Here is a 20822-nt window from a genome sequence, read left to right as displayed (position 1 = left end):
TTGAAGTCAAATTAAAACCGGTGTACTTAACAATGTCTCTCCAACAGTTTGTGTGCTGTTTCTCTGTGATCGTCGTTCTCTTGTGCAAAGGTGAGAAATTGATTTTATTTGCAGTACTACACTATTTTCTTATGGGCTGTAGAAGAGCGGAAATATTAATACAGAGATACAAAACATTAAACATTAAACATTAGTCACATTTTCTTCTGCCAGGTTACTATTAAAGGGCTCACTTGGCATATTCCCTGTAAGTTGCTGTAGGACAGGAAAGTCACATTGTGTTATTTTATATAGATATTTCCAACTTATTCATCAATAAACTGGCAACTATGTGTTTAGCACGTGTTCAGCAGAGCTGAATTCAGTAACCTAATAAAAACCAGTGTTTATAAGGGAAGAGACGATACTGGCACAGGTACAAATGACAAAATCTTTGATTTGATTGCTGTTGAATAAATAAATAAAATTGAATTGTTAGCAGACAAACGATATTAGAAATTGAATTTTTAAATTACATGGGCAATATCATAAGATGTAATATAACATAATATAGTATAATATAATATATTTAATTTGCTATTGGAAAAAATACTTTTAAATTTCCTGAAAGGACAGTTTTAGTTTAGTTATGTTTTAAATCACTCACTTTTTTCTAAAATTCTGTGAGCAGGTCCAATTTCAGTTTTTACATATTTGTTTCCTCTCTCTCTGATCCGTGCTGACAAAAGCAAATCGTGATGTGCAATACACTGTTTTAACTAGTTATCGCTGTTTCAATTTTCAGATGCTCATTCACAGCAGCCCGGTAAGCATCCAAGAACAATTTTACACATTCTGCAAGCTTCAGGTTTCAACTTGATTATTTCCTCCTCTCAGCTGCAGACAACAGACGATACTCCTCCCATTTGTTTCAGCAACAAAGGAGTGCTCTGAGTCTTTTTCATTTGACATTAATCCTACAGCCTACACCCTTGGATACACGTTTTGTTAAGTTAAATATTAAATGCCAAAGTTATGAAACTATAAACAATGACTAAACATATTGGTTTTACGGCAAGGACAGGATACGATGCCAACATATTTTAGGATTGAATGTCTTGTCATGTCTCCCTTCCCTCACCCTCACCCACTCGTGGCAAATGGCCGTCCTCCCCTTAGCCTGGTTCTGTCGGAGGTTTCTTCCTGTTACTGTAGGGTCTTTATCCTTACAATACAAAGCAACCTGAGGCAACTGTTGTTGAGATTTGACTTTGAAATTTTTAATTTGGAGAGGACCGAATATCCGTAATATACTGACCAAGTCACAGCTTTGATTGAAGTTACCAAACAGAGCAAATATATTTGTCTAACCCTACTACATGAATTAAGACATGATCATTTTTACACCACCAATAAAATGTTGCATATTGTATTGCATTTTATATTACAACTGGCTCTCTCTGAAAATCTGAAGAATACTGCAGGCAGTCTACCTAAAATATACTATTATTAAGCCCTGTTTGTAAAAAAACAGGAATCTTCATATATATCAGCACCAAACTGAATAAAAAGCCGAAGTCTGGGGAGGTTTGAAAGTTGACTTACAGTCAGTGGAGTTTGTTGTATGATCAGCATGTTTTAAGAATCTTTGCATCTTTCTTAGTAAAGGCGCTTGCAGGCAGACACAATCAAAAACAACATGGCAGATAAATTGCCAAACATTACACCTAAAACAATAAGGAATGCTCTTTGCTTTACCAGTAAGTGGTTTTTATTGTGGCTTATCAGCATACTCACCATTTAACTTGCATCCATTTTTATTTATCAGCATGCGGCATGGCTGCAAAACATAGCAGAATTGTAGGAGGTCAAGATGCACCCCCAGGAAGTTGGCCCTGGCAGGCAGCTTTATCCATTTTTGGCAGTTTTTCCTGTGGAGGGTCCCTCATCACCGACCAGTGGGTGTTGACGGCCGCTCACTGCATTTCATTGTAAGTCACCATTGTAAGTTTCCATTTTTAGTAATAATAATGTTCCTGCATGGTGTTGCAGGAGTTAGCACTGTTTCCTGACTTCAAAAAGTTCTGGGGGGTTTTTTAGTCTTGTGATTTGTAAGAAAATGGATAATGTTGCACTTGTCTAGTTATCATGTGGTCCCTTTTTTTAAGCTATTTTTTTGGTTCTAATGACTGATGGCTAATACTAACATGTATAAAAGGCCTTGAAGAAGCTGTTGCTGTTGCTTTGATTTCACTCTATATAAATAGCACATTAAATCACAGCCAGATGAGAAACTTTCCATCAACTGGAAATATATATATATATTACTGCATTTGTTACTAAGGTGACTGTTATAATGGTCAACATAAGATGCTATGAAAATAACTATATATTTTTTTCCGTTTTGTCAAGACTTGAACTCTCCTTCACAAAGGTCCATCTGGGTCGCCACAGCCAGTCAGGTTTAAACCCAAATGAGGTGACACAGACACTTGAAAACATTGTTTGCCATCCCGACTACAACCCTTTAACAATTGAGAACGACATATGCCTCCTGAAGCTGTCGGCTCCGGTGAATTTCACAGACTACATTCAACCCATCTGTTTAGCCTCAGAAAACAGCACTTTCTACAGTGGGACCAGCAGCTGGGTCACTGGTTTTGGTAGTACGTCAAGTAAGTTACAAAAAATTTAGTTTATTTTACTTTACTTACTTTATCAAGGTTCAAAAAGAATAGTGACGCTTAGTATGATGTACGGTTTGGAGATGGTGGCTCTAACAAGAAGGCATGAAGCTGAGCTAAAGATGCCTAAGGAGCTTGGAAAGAAAAGCATCTGGACTCCTTTAAGTGGCTTGAAGACGTTTCAACTCTCATCCGAAAAGCTTCTTCAGTTCTAGGGTCAAATGGTGGAGATTGCCAAATTTAAGCCCTGTGGCAGTGTCCCCCCAAGAGGGACAATGGACCCCCTAATGATCCTCTATCTAATCACATGAGCCAAGGGGGGACACTCTTGGGGGGTTACTCCCACAAGGCTTAAATCTGGGACTCTCAATCATTTGACCCATGAACTGAAGAAGCTTCTCGGATGAGAGGTGAAACCTCTTCAAGCAACTTAAAGAAGTCCAGACGCTTGTCTTTCCACGTTCCTTAGACTATGATGACCTGGATGACTGAGAACCTTCATAGACATACTGAGCTAAAGATGTTTCGAATTTCATTCATGAGACCATCAGAGGGACAGCTCAGGTTGAGCGGTTTGGAGACATAGTTAGACATATGGTTTATACAGTGGAGAAGAGGTGCACAAGAGGGAACGTGTTGGACAAAGGGTATTGAATATGGAGCTGTCACGCAGGAGAGAAAAGAGCAAAACCACAAAAGAGCTTCATGGGTGTAGAGGAGGACATAGCAGGAAAGAATGCTAAGAATAGCATGAGACTGAAGCAGATGATCCACAGTGGAGGGAGAAGAAGATGGTGCTGGCTTCTTTAATAAAAGCTCTTGCATTTGAATTTTTTCCAATTAGGTGATGGTTCACTTTCCAACATCCTGCAGGAGGTGAATGTACCAATAGTGGGAAGCAACAAGTGCAAATGCTACTATCAAGACTTCAGTGAGATCACAGAGAACATGATCTGTGCTGGGTTAAAAGCTGGAGGGAAGGATTCATGTCAGGTAACACCCACTGTTTGTTTTCAAGATAGAGTGGGATGTTAATACAACAAATGCTGCTAGTTACTTTTTAAGGAAGTAATGCATCATGTTACTTCATTAATTCATGTAGAAATCATTTGTTACACTGCTTGTTACATTACTGCATCATGGCCTCTTACTCAGACATGCAAATAATCTGTTTCATGTTGACACGATCCATACTTCACCAGGATTGATCTTACTGAGACAAGTCAGGACCTCTACAGGACGCCTATCTGTCTGAACTTTTATCAATTTCTTTTTACAGGGAGACTCCGGGGGACCACTTATGACAAAAAAAGAATCAGTCTGGGTCCAAAGTGGAGTTGTGAGCTTTGGTGATGGCTGTGCTGAGCCTATGAGACCTGGGATCTACACTCGTGTGTCCCAGTACCAGAAATGGATCAGCGACACCGTCACCGGCAAATCACCAGGCTTTGTTACCTTCACCTCGCCAGGCACTGATAGTGATTTAGACTTCACTTGTCCGATAGATGACAGTGTGTTTGACAGTGGTGAAAACCTGATTCACTTCACTCACTTCACCTCTCTCTGTGTTCTTGTTGTGTTGCTCCAAGCATTTGTTGGAAGTGATGGAATTTAACTCATCATATTTACTCAAGTCCAGCATTGAAGCTTGAAATAATTTTTCTTTATGAAACTTTATAAGCTAGAGGTGAAGGCTACACTTTTTATTCCAATAGATTTATGGGGGAGCTTCAGTTTCAACTTACCCAATTTAGGATTTGAGTATTTGAGAATACACAATTTAAAATTTTTATAAATGAAGCACTAGGTATGAAAGTAATGGTAAATACTAAAAAAAAGTTGAGTCAGTGAGCATATTAGACATTATAACACAGAATAACTTTTATCTGAAAATGTAACATGTTTACTTATCTCTACTGTCTAAAATATGGTGAATTGCTTTACTTTGTCTTACTTCATTTTAATCATTTAAGACATTTTAATGATTAAAGCAGTGGTTCCCAAACTTTTTTTGCTAGGCTCCCCTTTGTTTTACACGTGCACGCGCACGCACAAACACATCCTCCAAACACACACACCCACATTTTGCTCCATTGCGGTTTCTTTCACACCTCAAACATTTAGTTAACAATTAAGCAAATACAAGTAATCTGCAATAAGTTACAGGTAGTAAGAAAATAAACTACTAACTCTTTTACGCTACGTCCGCACCTACACGGGTATTTTTGAAATCGCAGCTGTTTCGTCCACACGTAAACGGCGTTTCGAATCACCGAAAACAGAGATTTTTTAAAACTCCTTTTTTGCGTTTACATGTGGATGAGGAATACAGAGTTCGTCACGCAACATCAAAGGTATGTGCCTTTTTTCACGTCACGCTGTGCACCAGGTTATTGTTTACATGAGATGAATTTCAGAATGGCAGATAGAGACAAAATACTGTTACTGTTAATCTGACTATCTTCAGGTTTTACACACTTACATATACACACGCAGTAACTGTCCCTCCATTTAGAAAGACAGAGGCGTCACGGTGTGATTATTTTACTGTAGTTGTGTTTTTTCATGTGTAATAATATTCAACATTGCTATCAATGCATTTTTCAAAAAATGCCTCTCTGTGCAAAATGGGTTTAAAAACATAAACAACTGTGGGATACTGTTTGTCCGTGATTTAGACAGGGGGAACAAATCGTGGCAGGATCAGCCTGATATTATTTGTATCCCACTGTAACTTTACTGTATAAAGAGCTAACATCTCCAAAATGTCAGGAGTAGTTAGTTATTATAACAAGTGTTTGTGAACTAAAAATCAAGAATGTGGGATACTTTTTGACTGTGATTTGAAGAGCCCAGCGCTGCTCCCAACGAAGGGAAAAGCAATTCTGCAGGGGAGACCTACCTTGGCACTTGTGAAACCAAAGGGAAGATATACTTCACCATATTTTCTAGTCTTTGTCTTAGAATGAAGTTCGTTTGGAAACATGTTCAGTTATGCTTCATCTCCTGCTTTGTGTTTGTGTGGGCACCCCGTGCTAGCAGTGTCCAAGTGTTGTTGTCCCCCCCCCTTTTCATACCGCCCCCCCTGCAACGGCTCTGCGCTCCCCCTAGGGGGCGGGCCCCACACTTTGGGAAGGTCTGGATTAAAGCATGTATAATTGAATGTATTACTGATTTTTCTGTATTTCTCTTTCTGACTTGCAAACTGCTGAAAAAGCATGAAACACTTAGTGTAGCCGGTCTGGCCTTAAACTCTGATTGCCGTTAGTTCTCTGCGTTGTGTTGTGCGAATGACCAGAGGAGTCAGCTCTCACTTTGCCAGCTGGTGGATTTATTCTCCCAGAACTGTTTAAAATAAAAATAAAACAGTACAGCGACTTCACTTTACTGGACTTCTGCATGAACACCTCTCCTCAGCGGGGCCTCTAGGCGACTGAGGAAAATAGCTTGCAGCTACAGGAAGTGACTTCGTGGGAAGTCAAAGGTCACACAAACAAAAGCTCGCAAAATATAAATACAGAAAATAAACATATATAAATAAACAAACACATATACATAACCAATACTGACAAAGCAAAATAACACTGCAGGATGGATCTTTGGTGAAATATAAATTATTTTTTAATACACCCGTTACATCAGCATACACAAAATTTGATGAGTTCCATATATGTGTGTTAGAAACAAATTGCCCTTTATACAGGGCTCTAGAGCGCAACCAATTTGGCCACCTATGCGACTTAATTTCTCAATAGTGTGACTAAAAAAAATCCTAGGTTGCACCACTTGTGCGACCAGCCGTTCAGTACAAAAAAATAGTCTCCGCAACTCTGAAAGTCTCCAAGTGATCAACAACAGACACACATTATGCCTATATCGTGGTCTAAACCCATCAGAGATAGTCAGGGGCAGGACCTCTCTGATTGGCCGTGGTCCAGATATTCCTGTAGTCCTTCGCATGTGGATGTTTGAAAGTGCAGGTGGACAGAGCGAGGTGAGTAGCTTGAATAAAGCGATTGATTCATTAAATCCTGAATCAATTTTTAAATATAAATGTATTTTACCAGAAATGCCAGAACCCCAGGTTAAAACTCACAAAACTATTTCAACAACCACCAAACAGCTAAAACAGCAAATAAGAGCAGGTAAATGGATTCTACTCGAAGACATAAACACAAAGCACAGACCTGAAGCATTGGCTTTCTCACCCGACGGCACATACACAGAAACGCTGTCAGGACTGAAAGCTGACAGATCGGGCATCAGGTGTGCGCTCTATGCTTACATCTTTTTTTGCACTAGATTCTGATGCTGCAGGTTTTGTCTCTCTCCAATCAAAATTGACTGATCCAGCAGCAAAAGAAGATCAAAACTACCTTTCACATTTGATAATTTGATAAATTCCCTCTTACTTTTGCTGTTTTGCTTCCACCACGATAAAAATCACACTTCCTGTCTACTTCAAGAACAGTTTCCCGTCTCAAATCTGTTTTTTAGTTTAGTTTTTTTTTTTTTTTGCCTGTCCCATTTGGTTCTTAAGCCATCAGAATTATTGTCTGAAGGCCAAGAAAAATGCCCAATGGATTTACTTTGCCAAGTGGATCATCGCAGCCTTGCCATATTGGTCCATTTGATTAACCTTTGTTATTATTATTTATTTGTTTATTTATTTATTTATTTTATTTTAAGTTATAACAAATGGGACAGACATGACTGGGGGATAGGAAGGGGAGCGAGGTCGAGAGGGAGGGAAAGAAAAACAGAGGGGAAGAGGGACAGTGAGAGAAGACACTAAAGAAAACATCTGCTGGATCACCTGTTGAGAAAGAACAAAAAGAAAAAAGAAAACAAGTAAAAAGAGCAACACAATAAACACGACACAACAGAAATAGCCTAGATAACTGTAACTAACGGTAAATACTGAATATTGAATGTTATTGTGCAGCACGCAAGACCGACAGCGCACAATCTGCTTTGAAGTAGTAGCCAAGAAAGATATAGTTTGTGTCTGTGAGCACCCTTTTGAAAATGTTCACAGGGATTTGAAACAAGATGACAATCATGCAAATGAATGAAAGCTGTCAACTCAACTCTTTTGTTTTCGTTTTTTTTTTCTTTTTTTTCTTTTTTTTTTTTTTTTTACAATGTTTTATTTTTTCATACTTTGGAAGCAGCAAAACATGTCCCAAGTCTGCCAAAGAGATTTATAAATAACTTCTGAGCATCAGTGTGCCTATGGCAATTTTTACAACTGGTCAACATTGTTTTTGACATCATAACTCTTAAAACATGATGCGGTCATTCAGTCAGAATCACATGACATTTTCCATTAATACAAGAAGAAAAACATCAGCCAACAAGTGTGACATGAAAAAAAAAACCCTCACAGACTCACAGACGTTATGACACAGGAATGGTATGATAATACAGAGTTTAGTATATATATATTTGGGCACTGACACAAGTTTTGTTTTTTTTTACCTTGTTGAAACATATTCAATATGTAGACTATCAGTTTTCATTTGAGGGTATCTACAGTCAAATTGGATTAAGGGTTAATAGTTTCAGCTTCTTAACATGTGACACCCTCTGTTCGTGAAGCACAGACAGGTCCACTTCCCTCTGATTATAAATGGAGAAAAGGTGGAATCTGTCTCCACCTTCAGGTTTCTGGGCACCTACATCTCCACTGATCTCACCTAGACACACAACACCATGTGAAACTGCTTCTGGCGTTTTACCACTCCTCAGTGGGGAGCGTGCTCTCCTCCTGCCTGGGTGTTTGGTACATAGGGGCCACAACTGAAAACAGGAATGCTGCCCAGAGGGTAACTAAAAAAATCATTGGCAGCCCTCTGACACCCCTGGAGGCCATCGCCAGATCCTCGTATCTCAGAAAAAACAGGGCTATCACAGGTAGCCCCTTGCACCCATCCCACCACCTGTTTGACCCTCTGCCCTCTAGTCAGCAGCTCAGGTCACCTCCAGATTCACTAACACTAACAGATTCCCCTGGGCCGTTCAGACTGTTAACAAACAAAAATCTTTCTCCTCACATGCAAGATCTTGAATAATCAGGCTCCATCTTATCTCAAAGACCTCATACTACCGTATCACCTCGTTAGAGCACTTCACCCCGAGAGTGCAGGGTTAGGATATTTAAAAGTAGAATGGGAGGCAGAGCTTGTGAAAGCAGCCCCACATTATTAGCTTTTGTATTAATTTCTCTGCCTATCACATTTTAAATTTAATTAAAAATGTATGGACTATATTTCATGGGACAAATTTATTAGTAGTAGTTTTATTCAAGGACACTTTGAAATCCCAGGTTTTATTAACCTGGGTACTTTGCATACATGCTTAACTGTATATGCTTAACTTTTTGGAGTATGACAATAATGTGGAAATTTTTTGATGGTAATATGTACATGAGCTAAGGACTGTTGTCACACCATAAAAGTATTGATTAGAACATGGACCGCAAGGTCGGCCCCCAGAACTGTCTGCCCGTCGCCGCCGTTGCCGTCCGCACGGTCGGCCCCCTGAACTGTTCGGGCTCCTGTGCTATCGGCCCCCGGGCCGGCCCCCTGAACCATTCTATTTTGGACTCTGTTTTCTTGGGTTCTGGTGTGTTTCTTTTGTTGTTGTTGTTGTTGGTTTTTTTTGTTGTTGTTTTGGACTCGTGTTTTGTTTTTTGTCCCTCTTGGTGCTCCTGTTTTGGTTTGTCTCAGTTTTGTTACCTTTTTTGAGTTCAGCATTAAAGCTGTTTTGAGTTCATCTTTTGCCTCCGAGCGTCTGCACTTTGGGTCCACCATTCCTGCCTGCACACAGCCGTTTCATAACAGACATAACACTGAAAAGACACTAAATAATGAGATACTAAAGATACTAAATACAGTGGTCCCTCATTTATCGTTACGTTCTAAAAATCACCCGCGATAGGTAAAATCCCTGAGGTAGCCAGCTTTATATTTTACAAATTATTTTTTACAGGCTGTAAAACCCCACAGTACACACTTTATACACTTTTCTCAGACAGGCATGAACATTTTCGCACTTTTCTCTCTTGTTTAAACACTCTCAAAGTTCAAACCTTCGGAGAAAAATAAGTCCAGGTGTTACGGCCGAGAGGGCCAGGCTGTGGGTGTGGACTCAAATGCAGACACAGAGGGAGGCAAAACGGGCGTGTCCGACACACAGCGCTGAGTTCTCACATATTGTGGTTGGTTAGTGAGGTAGTTCAAAATCCAGGTAGTGAGGTGGTGGTCCACTCCTGTGCTTTCCAGCTTGTCCTTCAGCACCATGGGCAGAATGGTGTTGAAGGCACTGGAGAAATCAAAGAAAATGATTCTCACAGTGGTCTCCGGGTGAGAGAGGGAACGATGTAGGAGGTGAATGACGGCATCATCCGCTCCGATGCCAGGCTGGTAGGCAAACTGAAGTGGGTCCAGTGATGAGCTCGCCTCTTCATCAGGTGGTATGTCAGAACCACCAGCCTGTAGCTGTTGAGGTCCTTGGGGCGTGAGGTCTTTGGCACTGGTACAACACAAGAGGTTTTCCAGAGCTGTGGGACTCTCCCCAGCCTCAGGTTGAAGATGCACTCCATCACCCCACACAGTTGGTCTGTGCAGGACCTGATGACCCTTGAGATGATGCCATCTGGGCCCGCTGCTTTCTTGGCTGTAATCCTCCTCAGTTCCCTCCTAACCTGGGTGGTTGAGAGAGACAGGCTGGAGCCTTGTGTTGAGTGTGTATTTAATGCTGTTGTTGGGAGTGGGGAGGAGTGAGCAGGGTGAGTAGAGGAGGTGTAAAGCGTCTGAGGTGTCAGAGGTGGAACAGCAGCAGTGGGGGTGGGTGAGTCTGCAGTCGATGTTGGAGACTGCCTCATGGATGAATCAAATCTGATGAAGAAAAGATTCAGTTCATTTGCCCACCTCACATCCCTCCCGGGCAGACTATTCTGATGTTTCTGGCCCGAGATGGTTCTGAGGCCGCTCCAGACTTCGCCAACGTTGTTTTGCTGAAGCTGGTTCTCCATCTTCTGCCTGTAGCTGTCCTTCCCATTCCTTATCAGTCCCCTCAGCTCTCTCTGCACCCTTTTCAACTCCTCTTTGTCTCTGGACTTGAAGGCCCTCCTCTTCTGCTTGAGGACAGCTTTAATTTCTGCGGTAATCCATGGTTTGTTGTCGCAGATCACCTCCCACACAGTAGACTCAAAACAATCCTTAAAAGAGCCTCCTCGCTCTCCTCTGACCATCTCTGCACTGTGCGGGTGGCTGGTGGCTCCCAGCGCACTAAGGGCTCATACACAGGGACAAGGTGCACGTTTACTGGTTTGCATGCACTTAAGATTAAAAAAGAAAAAAGAAAAAAGATCACCACCACGGCAGACCCGATGGCATTTTCATGCTTTGCAGCATCATTTATTCTTACAATAATCACACGGTTGCTGTAACAGTACATTCAACGACTGCAGATCTCCCGCTGCCAGCCATACATATCACCACCACCAAACCTGCAGCGGCATCACAGAACACACCCCGCCACATACGCCCATCACCTGCTTCAGGCTGGGGAGCCAACCTACTCCCCACTCCGCGATCAGGCGAGGGAATCGGCCAGGACCATCGGCGCCCCATGTCCCGGCCCAGCGACGGGGAAGTGTCCACTGTGGCGGTTGCCCGCGCCTCCAGCAGAAGCCCCGGAGCTGGCCTGGTGGTCACCCATGTGGCAAGCAGCAACGGCGCAAGAGGCGTGGAAGTGAGCCGGGGCTCACAGGCAGCTGGGCAGACAGCGTGCCGGCCTCTGTTGGAGGAGGCCAAAGCGGACAGCACGCTGCCCTCGGGCGTGGCAGGACCCCCGCGCACCTTGACCTCCGTCTCCAGCTTGGCAGGTCCCACTCGTGCGCCAGCCTCCGGCTCACCCCAAGCCACGCGCTGTCCACCCTTACAGTAATCACACGGTTGCTGTAACAGTACATTCAACGGCTACAGTTCTCCTGCTGCCAGCCGTACACATTAACACCAAAAACAACAACAGCACAAGCAGCGAACAGGTTTTAAGCCGGCGAGGCATGATTGTAGATGCCGTGAAGGTGAGTCCATCTCACCTGCAGCGGCATCGCAGACCATGACATGTCACAATAATGAAGCATTTCTTTATTTAATTATAAATAAATTATTTCTCCTAATTATATTCTGGGTTTTAACTATTTAATAACAAAAAAGGAAACATCACAAAAAACACTTAAGGTCATGAAAATTAATTGCAATTTAGGAATTCAATGACGCATCCACCTTATTACGCTTCCACCAAGTAGGAGTATCGGTATTGGTATTGGTATCGGCGATACTGGCCCCTATTTACTTGGTATTGGATCGATACCAAAATATGCAGAATCGCACACCACTAATGTCGAATCTGTCCGCCAGCAGTACCGTTGCGGGACACAGCGCTAACAGCTGATCCCTACTGTAAACAAAGGATCCTTGCACTGGGTCCCCAAACACGGGTGAAAGAAGTGGAAAAAAACAGAGAAAAACGACCAAGACTATCACAAAATGGTAGAACATGATTGCAGAGTCTAATTGCTAATGCTTTAGTTATAAAAAAATTATGAGAAAATAAAGATGAGAAAGAAAGAAACACAGAATGAGCAGTGCTGCTGTAACAAGATGCCACATACGGGCGGCGCCGGATATTTATTCCTTGTGTTTCTTGGCCCAAATACAACTCTTCTGCTTGTTGCTTTTCCTTAGTAATGGTTCTTAGCAGCTACCATAAAGGCTTGATTTGCGCAGTCTCCTCTAATAAGTTTTGAACTTGATGTATATGAATGGTTGTTTGCTAGTCACTTGCTGTGAGTTATAGTATGTTGTATTTGGTGATGTTTGTTCATGTAATCAGAACAAAAACTGATTTACTCTGGCCAATGTGAGCTAATGTTCAGATACTGTTACAATGGCCACAGAGTAGTTGTACAACTGTTCAATTCAGTTCAATTCACTTAAATTCGATTTTATTTATATAGCGCCAAATCATAACAACAGTCACCTTAAGGTGCTTTATTTTGTAAGGTAGATCCTACAATAATACATACAAAGAAAAAGCAGAATGGGAGGGAGAGCCTTCAATTTTCAGGCCCCTCTTCTATGGAACCAGCTTCCAGTTTGGATTCGGGAGACAGACACTATCTCTACTTGTAAGATTAAGCTTAAAACTTTCCTTTTTTGTAAAGCATATAGTTAGGGCTGGATCAGGTGACCCTGAATCCTCCCTTAGTTATGCTGCAATAGACGTAGGCTGCCGGGGATTCCCATGATGCATTGAGTTTTTCCTTTCCAGTCACCTTTCTCACTCACTATGTGTTAATAGACGTCTCTGTATTGAATCATATCTGTTATTAATCTCTTTCTCTCTTCCACAGCATGTCTTTCATCCTGTTTTCCTTCTCTCACCCCAACCGGTCGCAGCAGATGGCCGCCCCTCCCTGAGCCTGGTTCTGCTGGAGGTTTCTTCATGTTAAAAGGGAGTTTTTCCCTCCCACTGTCGCCAAAGTTCTGGCTCATAGGGGGTCATATGATTGTTGGGTTTTTCTCTGTATCTACTGTACAGTATAAAGCGCCTTGAGGCAACTGCTGTTGTGATTTTATATAAATAAAATTGAATTGAATTGAATTGCACAATATTAGGGTAAATATAGTTAAATCAACAGCTGCTTGGGCAATTTCACAGATTTTGTAAGTTCACAAAAATTGTAATTGAAGTGCTGCCGATATTTTTATGCATATCCTAATTTTCAGAGGCTCAAAAAGTAACTTAAGAGTTACTCAGGGCAGACAAATGTAAGTAAGTAAAATTAATTCATAAACACAACTTTCACCGATTAGTTCACAAAGTGCCTTATACCAAGAGAAAAACAAACAAAGCAATAAACAGATACATTAACAACTCAAGGTCAGACACATAATTACCCAAATGATTGTCTAAGAAGGAATGTCTAGCATTTGTTTTTTGTTTCTGAAACATTCAACCAAAGGAATAACTCATTCCACATTTTTGGAGTGACTACCTTTAAGTTGGACATCATTCAGTCGCCAAGTCTCATCTTAACCTACTAGAGCCACTTTTGATTCACCAAAGGCAAAACTGGAAAGAAAGTAGCCCCAAAACAAACAGCCATTGCTTGTGGCTTTAGGAAATGCTTGGCAGAGCAGCGGTTAATGGATGTTAGACTTCAGGCAATCATTGACTACAACAGGAAGGAGACAAAGAAAGACATAAAGGAAGTAAAGGAAGTCCTGCCTTACTGAAAAAAAAAGGGTTAGGAACAATGTTCCCTCTAATTTTTCATGTGTCTGGGCGAACACACAAACTTCATGAGCGGACACTTGGACCACTGTGAGCAACAGCACACGTGTGCACTGTGGTCACACCAGCATCGAATCCATACAAGTTACATGGTTTATTAAAATAATCAAATTACAGCATTTATGTTAGACCACTTTTAATTAACTGCTTTAGCCCACTTACAATGAAAATTTAAAAAAAAATCTTGTTCATGACCTGTGTAGTATGTTAACACTATTGGAAGTAAAAATAACTTGAACTCCAATTTTGAAAACACAACTTTTTTATTTATTTATTTATTATAAAGCTCTGACTTGTATTATGACTATGAATCTGTGGTCTGAGAGAGAGTCCTGCAACTCTGTCCGCAAAATACAGTATATAATGACCAATGTTGGACAAATAATCATATAGTTACTTCTTCAAAAAAGTTACTGAGTTTTTTGCAGCTGTTTACCTAAAAATGCTGCCAAGGAATTTTTTTAAACAAACATTTCAAAATATTTACAGTACAATCAGGTGTTCTGCATCAAATCTGATGCCACACAAATTATTTGTGCCACTCCAAAGAATAATTTCTGTCCACTATGAGATAAAGGAGAACAACAGCCTGATACCTGCAGGCCTGACAGCAGGAGATGTATCACTCCCGTAACACCTGTAACATTCAGCAGTCACCTCATTGTTCTGACACACACAATAAAACTATTGACTACACTAAACACTAACTACACAAGATTCGCGCTAAACGTCGCAAATCTCTCACATCTCAAAACACAGCCGTCACTCCTAAAACTTCCTCCCGTTTCTTAACAACTAAATGCCATGTTGCCATATCATTTTTTTATTGGTCGACATGTCAGAGTTTTACCCCTGATACTGCTGGATAAACAGAAACTCACTCAGGAACGAGGTAACATAGAGCTCAAGTTTTCACTCGCGAGAGGGAAGCACTTGTCTCCAACCCACTTCTACTTGCTTTCCTCCTGCAGGTTGTTTTTATTGGTTACACACATGAATATTCATAAAGCTTGTTGCTGTATTACCTATGAGAAATTACTATAACAGTGTGATTGTGCTGTGCAAGCATGGTTATACAATGTGTGTGGTTATATGATGGGAGTGCAGCTCTCCCAGATTGTTGTTGGTAGAATCTGTTCTTCTCAAGACTGCTTATCAAGGTCGTGCACATAGTCATATGTGTGGGTTACCTAGATAGCAAACAGAAGCGTTCTAGCTTTTTAAATGGCAACCTACAACACATACATTAAACCTAACAGTCGACATGGTACTTTTTACGACAAATAGGAAAGCGTGGGGGATTTTTTTGGTTTCGTGTTTGCTCACAGGCGGAGAGTCGAGCGCTTTCCATATAAAACGCAGTTTTTACCGTTTCTTCCCGCAGTAAATATAAACAATGATATTATTCAGGAAGAAAACCAAATATTGCATTTATTTTTATCATAACTCTGGTTTTATGTGGCCTATCAACACAATTTAAAAACTGGCATAAAGTCCACACTTTTCCCGTCAATTGTTCCGTTTGATCTGCTCACATCTCCAATGGTTGTTCACGTTGTCATTAACGTGGCTTCACTCCACATCAGCCACGCGGCTTTGCTAGCTAAAACACCGATGTCAGCACATAAGGATGCTGTCATAGCCTGTCAACAACGTTGATTAGCTGCGTATATACGAATGTGAATCGCATTATTGGCTGGACTATGGGGTAAGGTGGCATCGTTCTAATCCCATACGGGTGCAGCCAGTCACTTATTGACTAACACTGCAAAACAGAATTGTTAAAGTATTAATTTTAATTTCAATTCAGGCTAGATTTGGGTTCTTTTGTGCGCAACGCAGATTTTCTTTGTGCAGAGACCATGCCAGCAGTGCACAATTGCGCATGCGCGCAGTTTAGAGGGAACATTGGTTAGGAAGGAAGCACACAAAGAAAAATGAGGAGGTCAGATTGTGAGGGAGGAAATGAAAGAAAAGAACGTAAAAATGGAGAAAGGGAGGACAGAGGAGACAATGTAAAAGAAAGTAAAGGAAATAGGAAAAAGTAAAGGTGTATGGAAGTAGGAAGGAGGTGGAAATGTGCATATTCCAAATAACACGGACAGTCTGACTGTGGCTGTGTCGGAGTTTAGGAGCTGAATATGATCTTATGTATGTTTAGGACATCACAGCTAGAGCTGAAACCTGCTGCAGGTTACTTATTGATCCAACAACATTCATTTAAGGGTGCAGCAGCTGATCTTTGACCTGTGAGCTGGAATTTCAGATTGTTTTATGGTGTCAAGTGTTTAAAGTGACAGCAGCCTGCAAACACAGAGGACTGATGACGGAGAAGAAGCAGAGGATTTTCTCTGTTTCTACACATACTTGGTCCAGACAGCAGAGAACTGCATAGTGAAGAAGTTTAAGAAGTTGAGTAAGTGCAACTTTGACTCATTCCATTCTCTGAGGTTTCCTCTCTGAGATTTGTTCTCCTCGCAACACATCAAACTAACAGTCTGTGTGGTCGTCTTCATCAGACTGTGCTGCAGGTCGGTACCAACATCATGAAATGTTCCTCACACATGTGCCACTGTTTGATCCTTTTTAACAGAGGAAAGTTGACTGTGCTGTGATATTTAGTCACACTCAGTGTTCATGTGGACTCTGAACAGGCTCACAGTCCAAATATCAAACTGGAGTCCTGATATCAGAATCAGAATACTTTATTGATCCCTAGGGGGAATTATTTTTCGTAACAGTGCTCCATTATAAACAAATATTAACAAACACAGACAATACACTAACTAAGAATAGCACAATATATACAGGCATATATATACATAAAAGTCACTTATTAATAAATAGCTGAAAAAGAACATGTGGAAGAAGGGTGTAGCTGTTGCAGTAAACAGTGTGTTAAGTGGATGAGTTTGACAGGGAGATGGCCACAGGCAGGAATGATTTACTGTGTCGTTCAGTGGTGCTTTTCGGTAATCTCAGTCTTTCACTGAACGTGCTCCTGTGACTGGCCAGCATGTCATGGAGTGGGTGGGAGGTGTTATCCAACATTGTCTTTATCTTGGACAACATCCGCCTCTCCGACACCACCTTGAGGGCATCCAGCTCCATCCCCACAACATTACTGGCCTTACGAATCAGTTTATCGAGTCTGTTGGCATATGCGACCCTCAGCCTGCTCCCCCAGCATACAACAGCATAGAGGATCGCACTGGCCACAACAGACTTGTAGAAAATCCTGAGCATTTTCTGGCAGATGTTGAAGGACCTCAGTTGACTCAAAAAATAGAGACGACTCTGGCCCTTCCTGTAAAGTGCTGTGGTGTTTGTAGCCCAGTCCAGTTTATTGTCAATGTGTACTCCAAGGTATTTATAGTCCTCCACAATGTCAACACTGACCCCCTGGATTGAAACAGGGGTCAAGTGTTTCCTGGTCTTCCTGAAGTCCACGATCAGTTCCTTGGTCTTTGCCACGTTGAGCTGCAGATGATTCTGCTCACACCACGTGATAAAGGAGTCGACCACAGCCCTGTACTCTTTCTCGTCATCCCTGCTGATGCATCCAACCACCGCAGAGTCATCAGAAAGCTTCTGAAGATGGCAGGTCTCTGTGCAGTGGCTGAAGTCTGTGGTGTAGAGGGTGAAGAGGAAGGGGGAGAGGACAGTCCCCTGTGGTGCCCCTGTGTTGCTGATTACCTTGTCAGACACACACTGTGGGAGACGTACATATTGTGGTCTTCCTGTCAGGTAATCAACAATCCAGGACACCAGAGAAGCATCCACCTGCATCACTGTTAACTTATCACCCAGGAGTGTTGGCCTGATGGTGTTGAAAGTACTGGAAAAGTCAAAAAACATGACCCTCACAGTGCTCGCTGGCTGGTCCAGATGGGTGCAGACATGATTAAGTAGGTAGATGATGGCGTCCTCTGTTCCGAGACGAGGCTGATAAGCAAATTGAAGGGGATCCAGATGTGGTCTGACAATGGGTCGCAGCTGGTCCAGAATGAGCCTTTCCAGGGTCTTCATGATGTGGGAGGTCAGTGCCACGGGCCTGTAATCCTGGGGGCCACTCGGACGTGGCGTCTTTGGAATAGGGACGAGGCATGATGTCTTCCACATCACTGGGACCCTCTGCAGACTCAGACTCAGCATAAACAGTTTATGAAAGACTCCACACAGCTGGGGGTCACAGGCCTTGAGGACGCGGGGACTCACTCCGTCTGGTCCAGCAGACTTGCCTGAGTGAAGTCTCCTCATTTGCATCTCACAGGAGGCAACAGCGCCATGTGAAGAGAGAGGCTGGCACAGTGGTGTGGCTCTGGATTCCAGGCTGATTACAGGTGAGGTTGTGGGGGTGTGAGCAGACACTGTAGTGTCAAATCTATTGAAAAACAGATTCAACTTGTTAGCTCTATTCTCACCTCCCTCAGCTCCCCTGCTGTTGGTTGGCCTGAATCCAGTGATGGTCTTCATGCCCCTCCACACCTCTCTCACAGAGTGTTTCCCAGTCAGTCACCTAGGCCTCCTCTGACCACCTCCTAATGCTCCTCGTGGTCACAGGTTCCTTCCTCACAATTGGCACATAGCGTGGGGTGAGGTGATTCAGGTTATGATCTGACCTACCAAGTGGGGGGAGGGAGGAGGAGCTGTATGCATCCTTGACATTAGCATATAGTAGGTCTAAAATTTTCTCTCCTCTGGTGGCACAGTCCACATGTTGTCTGAATGTTGGTAGGGTGTTGTCCAGTGATACATGGTTGAAGTCACCCGAGATCACAATAAAGGCACTCGGACGCTGAGTCTGTAACCGGGCTATGGCAGAGTGGATAGTGTCACATGCAGCTGTGGGGTTAGCAGAGGGAGGAACATAAACAGCCAACCCTTGGTAAATGATACGGCCTGAGTCCTACAGCACATAGTTCAATGTCCGGGCAACAAATCCTTTCTTTGATTGTTATGTTGGCAGGGTTACCCCCCGGTTGTTAACTAAAACAGCAAGCCCACCTCCTTTCCGCTTACCGCTAGCGATGCTGTCCCTGTCCGCCCGAATAGTGTGGAAGCCTTCCACGGAAGCATTCTCGTCGGGAATGTCCTGGTGCAACCATGATTCAGTGAACACATCAGGCTACACTCTCGGTATTCCCTCTGACTCCGTACCAGTGCTGAGAGCTCGTCGATTTTATTCGATAACGATTGCACATTTCCCATTACAATAGACGGCAGACACAGTTTATACCTCCTCCTCGCTTCGAGCTTCCGCTGTCTCACCGTCTCCTTCTTTCTTCTCTTCTGTCCTTGACCTCTACATCCCCAGTGTGTTTTTCTCCAAATTTCAGCTGGTACTTCTGCGGGTCTGGCCAGCGAGCTGGCCGGCATCAGGGCGATCAGCTGATATCTGGAGTAAACAGTCCGTGCGTGTAGGAGATGTGCCGCTGTCCCGTTCCTTGATAAAAGTAATAGTTCCACGGCCACCAGAAGAACAAAAGCTCTCTCAATCCACATGATTGAGTAAAAGATAATAAACGGATGAAAATATAAGTCAGAAAAAAAAACAGAATACTTAAGAAAACAGAGCTAAACTAAGAGAAAAAGCAGGAGCGACTGTAACAGGCTGCACGCTGGTTGGCGCATGCGCACTAAAAACCTATGAGAACCTGCTTCAGACGCTGGACTCCAGTTTGACTCTGAAGTTGTTTTATGAAGGATCAGAGTTCATGTTTGTTAAATATTATCCAGAATTCATGAAAAATATTTAACAGGACTCAGTGAGTGCCCCCTGCTGGTTCCCTCTGACTGCTGCTTCCAGTCTCCAATGATTCTGTAGATGGATTTATGGAGGCTTTGAGGGATTCGCTGCAGTCATGCTGTAGTTAGTCCCTCACAGCTACACAACTACATGTACATTTTTCATTTTCAGCTCAGTGTTGTGCAGCAACTTTTCTTCATCTGGCACTTTTCCTTCATCAGATCAATTTGATCTTCTAGTTTCAGATGAATTCAAATGGAATCCATCAGTGGTAAAAAAAAATTTAAATCACAGCACTTAAACTCTATAAACACACAGCTCACACATGAAGTCACACTTCAACAAATTTCTCCAAATCTGCACAGAGACATAAAAACTGAGCCAGATTGAACACAATAGATTATTTCATTGATAATGATAATAAATAATTTGTCATATGTGACATGTGATGTTGGGGGGGGGGCACAGAGGGATCGTGTGCACTAAAAGAACTTACTGTTCCCTTAAATAATCCTCTCAACGAGCCCTGACAGTGTGCAGTAATAGTGTGAATAACACCAGTGGAAAGTTGTCATTGATGTGTTGTGTTCATCAAAAGTTCAATTACATGATGGTCAAAGTAGCAGTTAAAATATGATCAGTGACAAATTCTCACAGTGTGACAGCAGAGTTTACTTCGAGATCAAATTAATATTTATTTTTCTAACACGTCAGTCACGCTGCTAACAATATTTGGAACTTTTTAAAATGTTAGTTCGCTGTGTGTTGGCTGAATATATTGTCATGTGTGCACTTTCATGGCTCCATCTAGTGGACTGATAGTAGAGGTAGAGCAGCTGATGGCAGCTTCCTCTGCCTCACACTGCTGTCTGACTGCATTCAGCTGACACTGAGATGAAGCAGAAAAGAAGACGCTGATACTTGGACAACACACAGGATGGAGGAGGGTTTCAGTTTATGTGCACATGAATGATTTGTGTTTCCTCTGCAGGTGAAGGTAGAAAGTATTTGTGAGCTGATCTGGATGTGAATTCAGCAGC

At 42.2% G+C, this 20822-nt stretch overlaps 1 protein-coding gene across 2 annotated transcripts; it reads left to right on the top strand.

The window, feature by feature from the left end:
- Positions 1–32: 32 nt before the first annotated feature.
- LOC146390688 (serine protease 27-like) lies at positions 33–4504 on the top strand. Of its 2 annotated transcripts, none has more exons than XM_084923671.1 (6): positions 33–90; positions 785–805; positions 1808–1970; positions 2392–2642; positions 3508–3656; positions 3943–4504. In XM_084923671.1, the coding sequence occupies exons 1-6, from the start codon at positions 33–35 to the stop codon at positions 4276–4278; spliced, it is 978 nt and encodes a 325-aa protein (XP_084779797.1). In that variant the 3' UTR covers positions 4279–4504. The 2 variants fall into 2 exon arrangements, with proteins under 2 accessions (XP_084779797.1, XP_084779796.1); XM_084923670.1 differs by having other exon boundaries at positions 2392–2654.
- The last annotated feature ends 16318 nt before the right edge of the window (positions 4505–20822 follow it).

The sequence above is a fragment of the Perissodus microlepis genome, chromosome 3 (assembly GCF_051167445.1).
Source record: "Perissodus microlepis isolate ML-2025 ecotype Zambia chromosome 3, ASM5116744v1, whole genome shotgun sequence".
NCBI lineage: Eukaryota > Metazoa > Chordata > Actinopteri > Cichliformes > Cichlidae > Perissodus > Perissodus microlepis.
This window is presented reverse-complemented; position numbering and strand designations above follow the sequence as displayed.

Bases quoted from the DNA above. Each gene is read 5' to 3' on its own strand.
- LOC146390688 (XM_084923670.1), top strand. From the start codon at position 33: ATGTCTCTCCAACAGTTTGTGTGCTGTTTCTCTGTGATCGTCGTTCTC. The intron at 91-784 runs GTGAGAAATTGA...TTCAATTTTCAG, and splicing joins CGTCGTTCTCTTGTGCAAAG to ATGCTCATTCACAGCAGCCC. The intron at 1,971-2,391 runs GTAAGTCACCAT...CGTTTTGTCAAG, and splicing joins GCCGCTCACTGCATTTCATT to ACTTGAACTCTCCTTCACAA.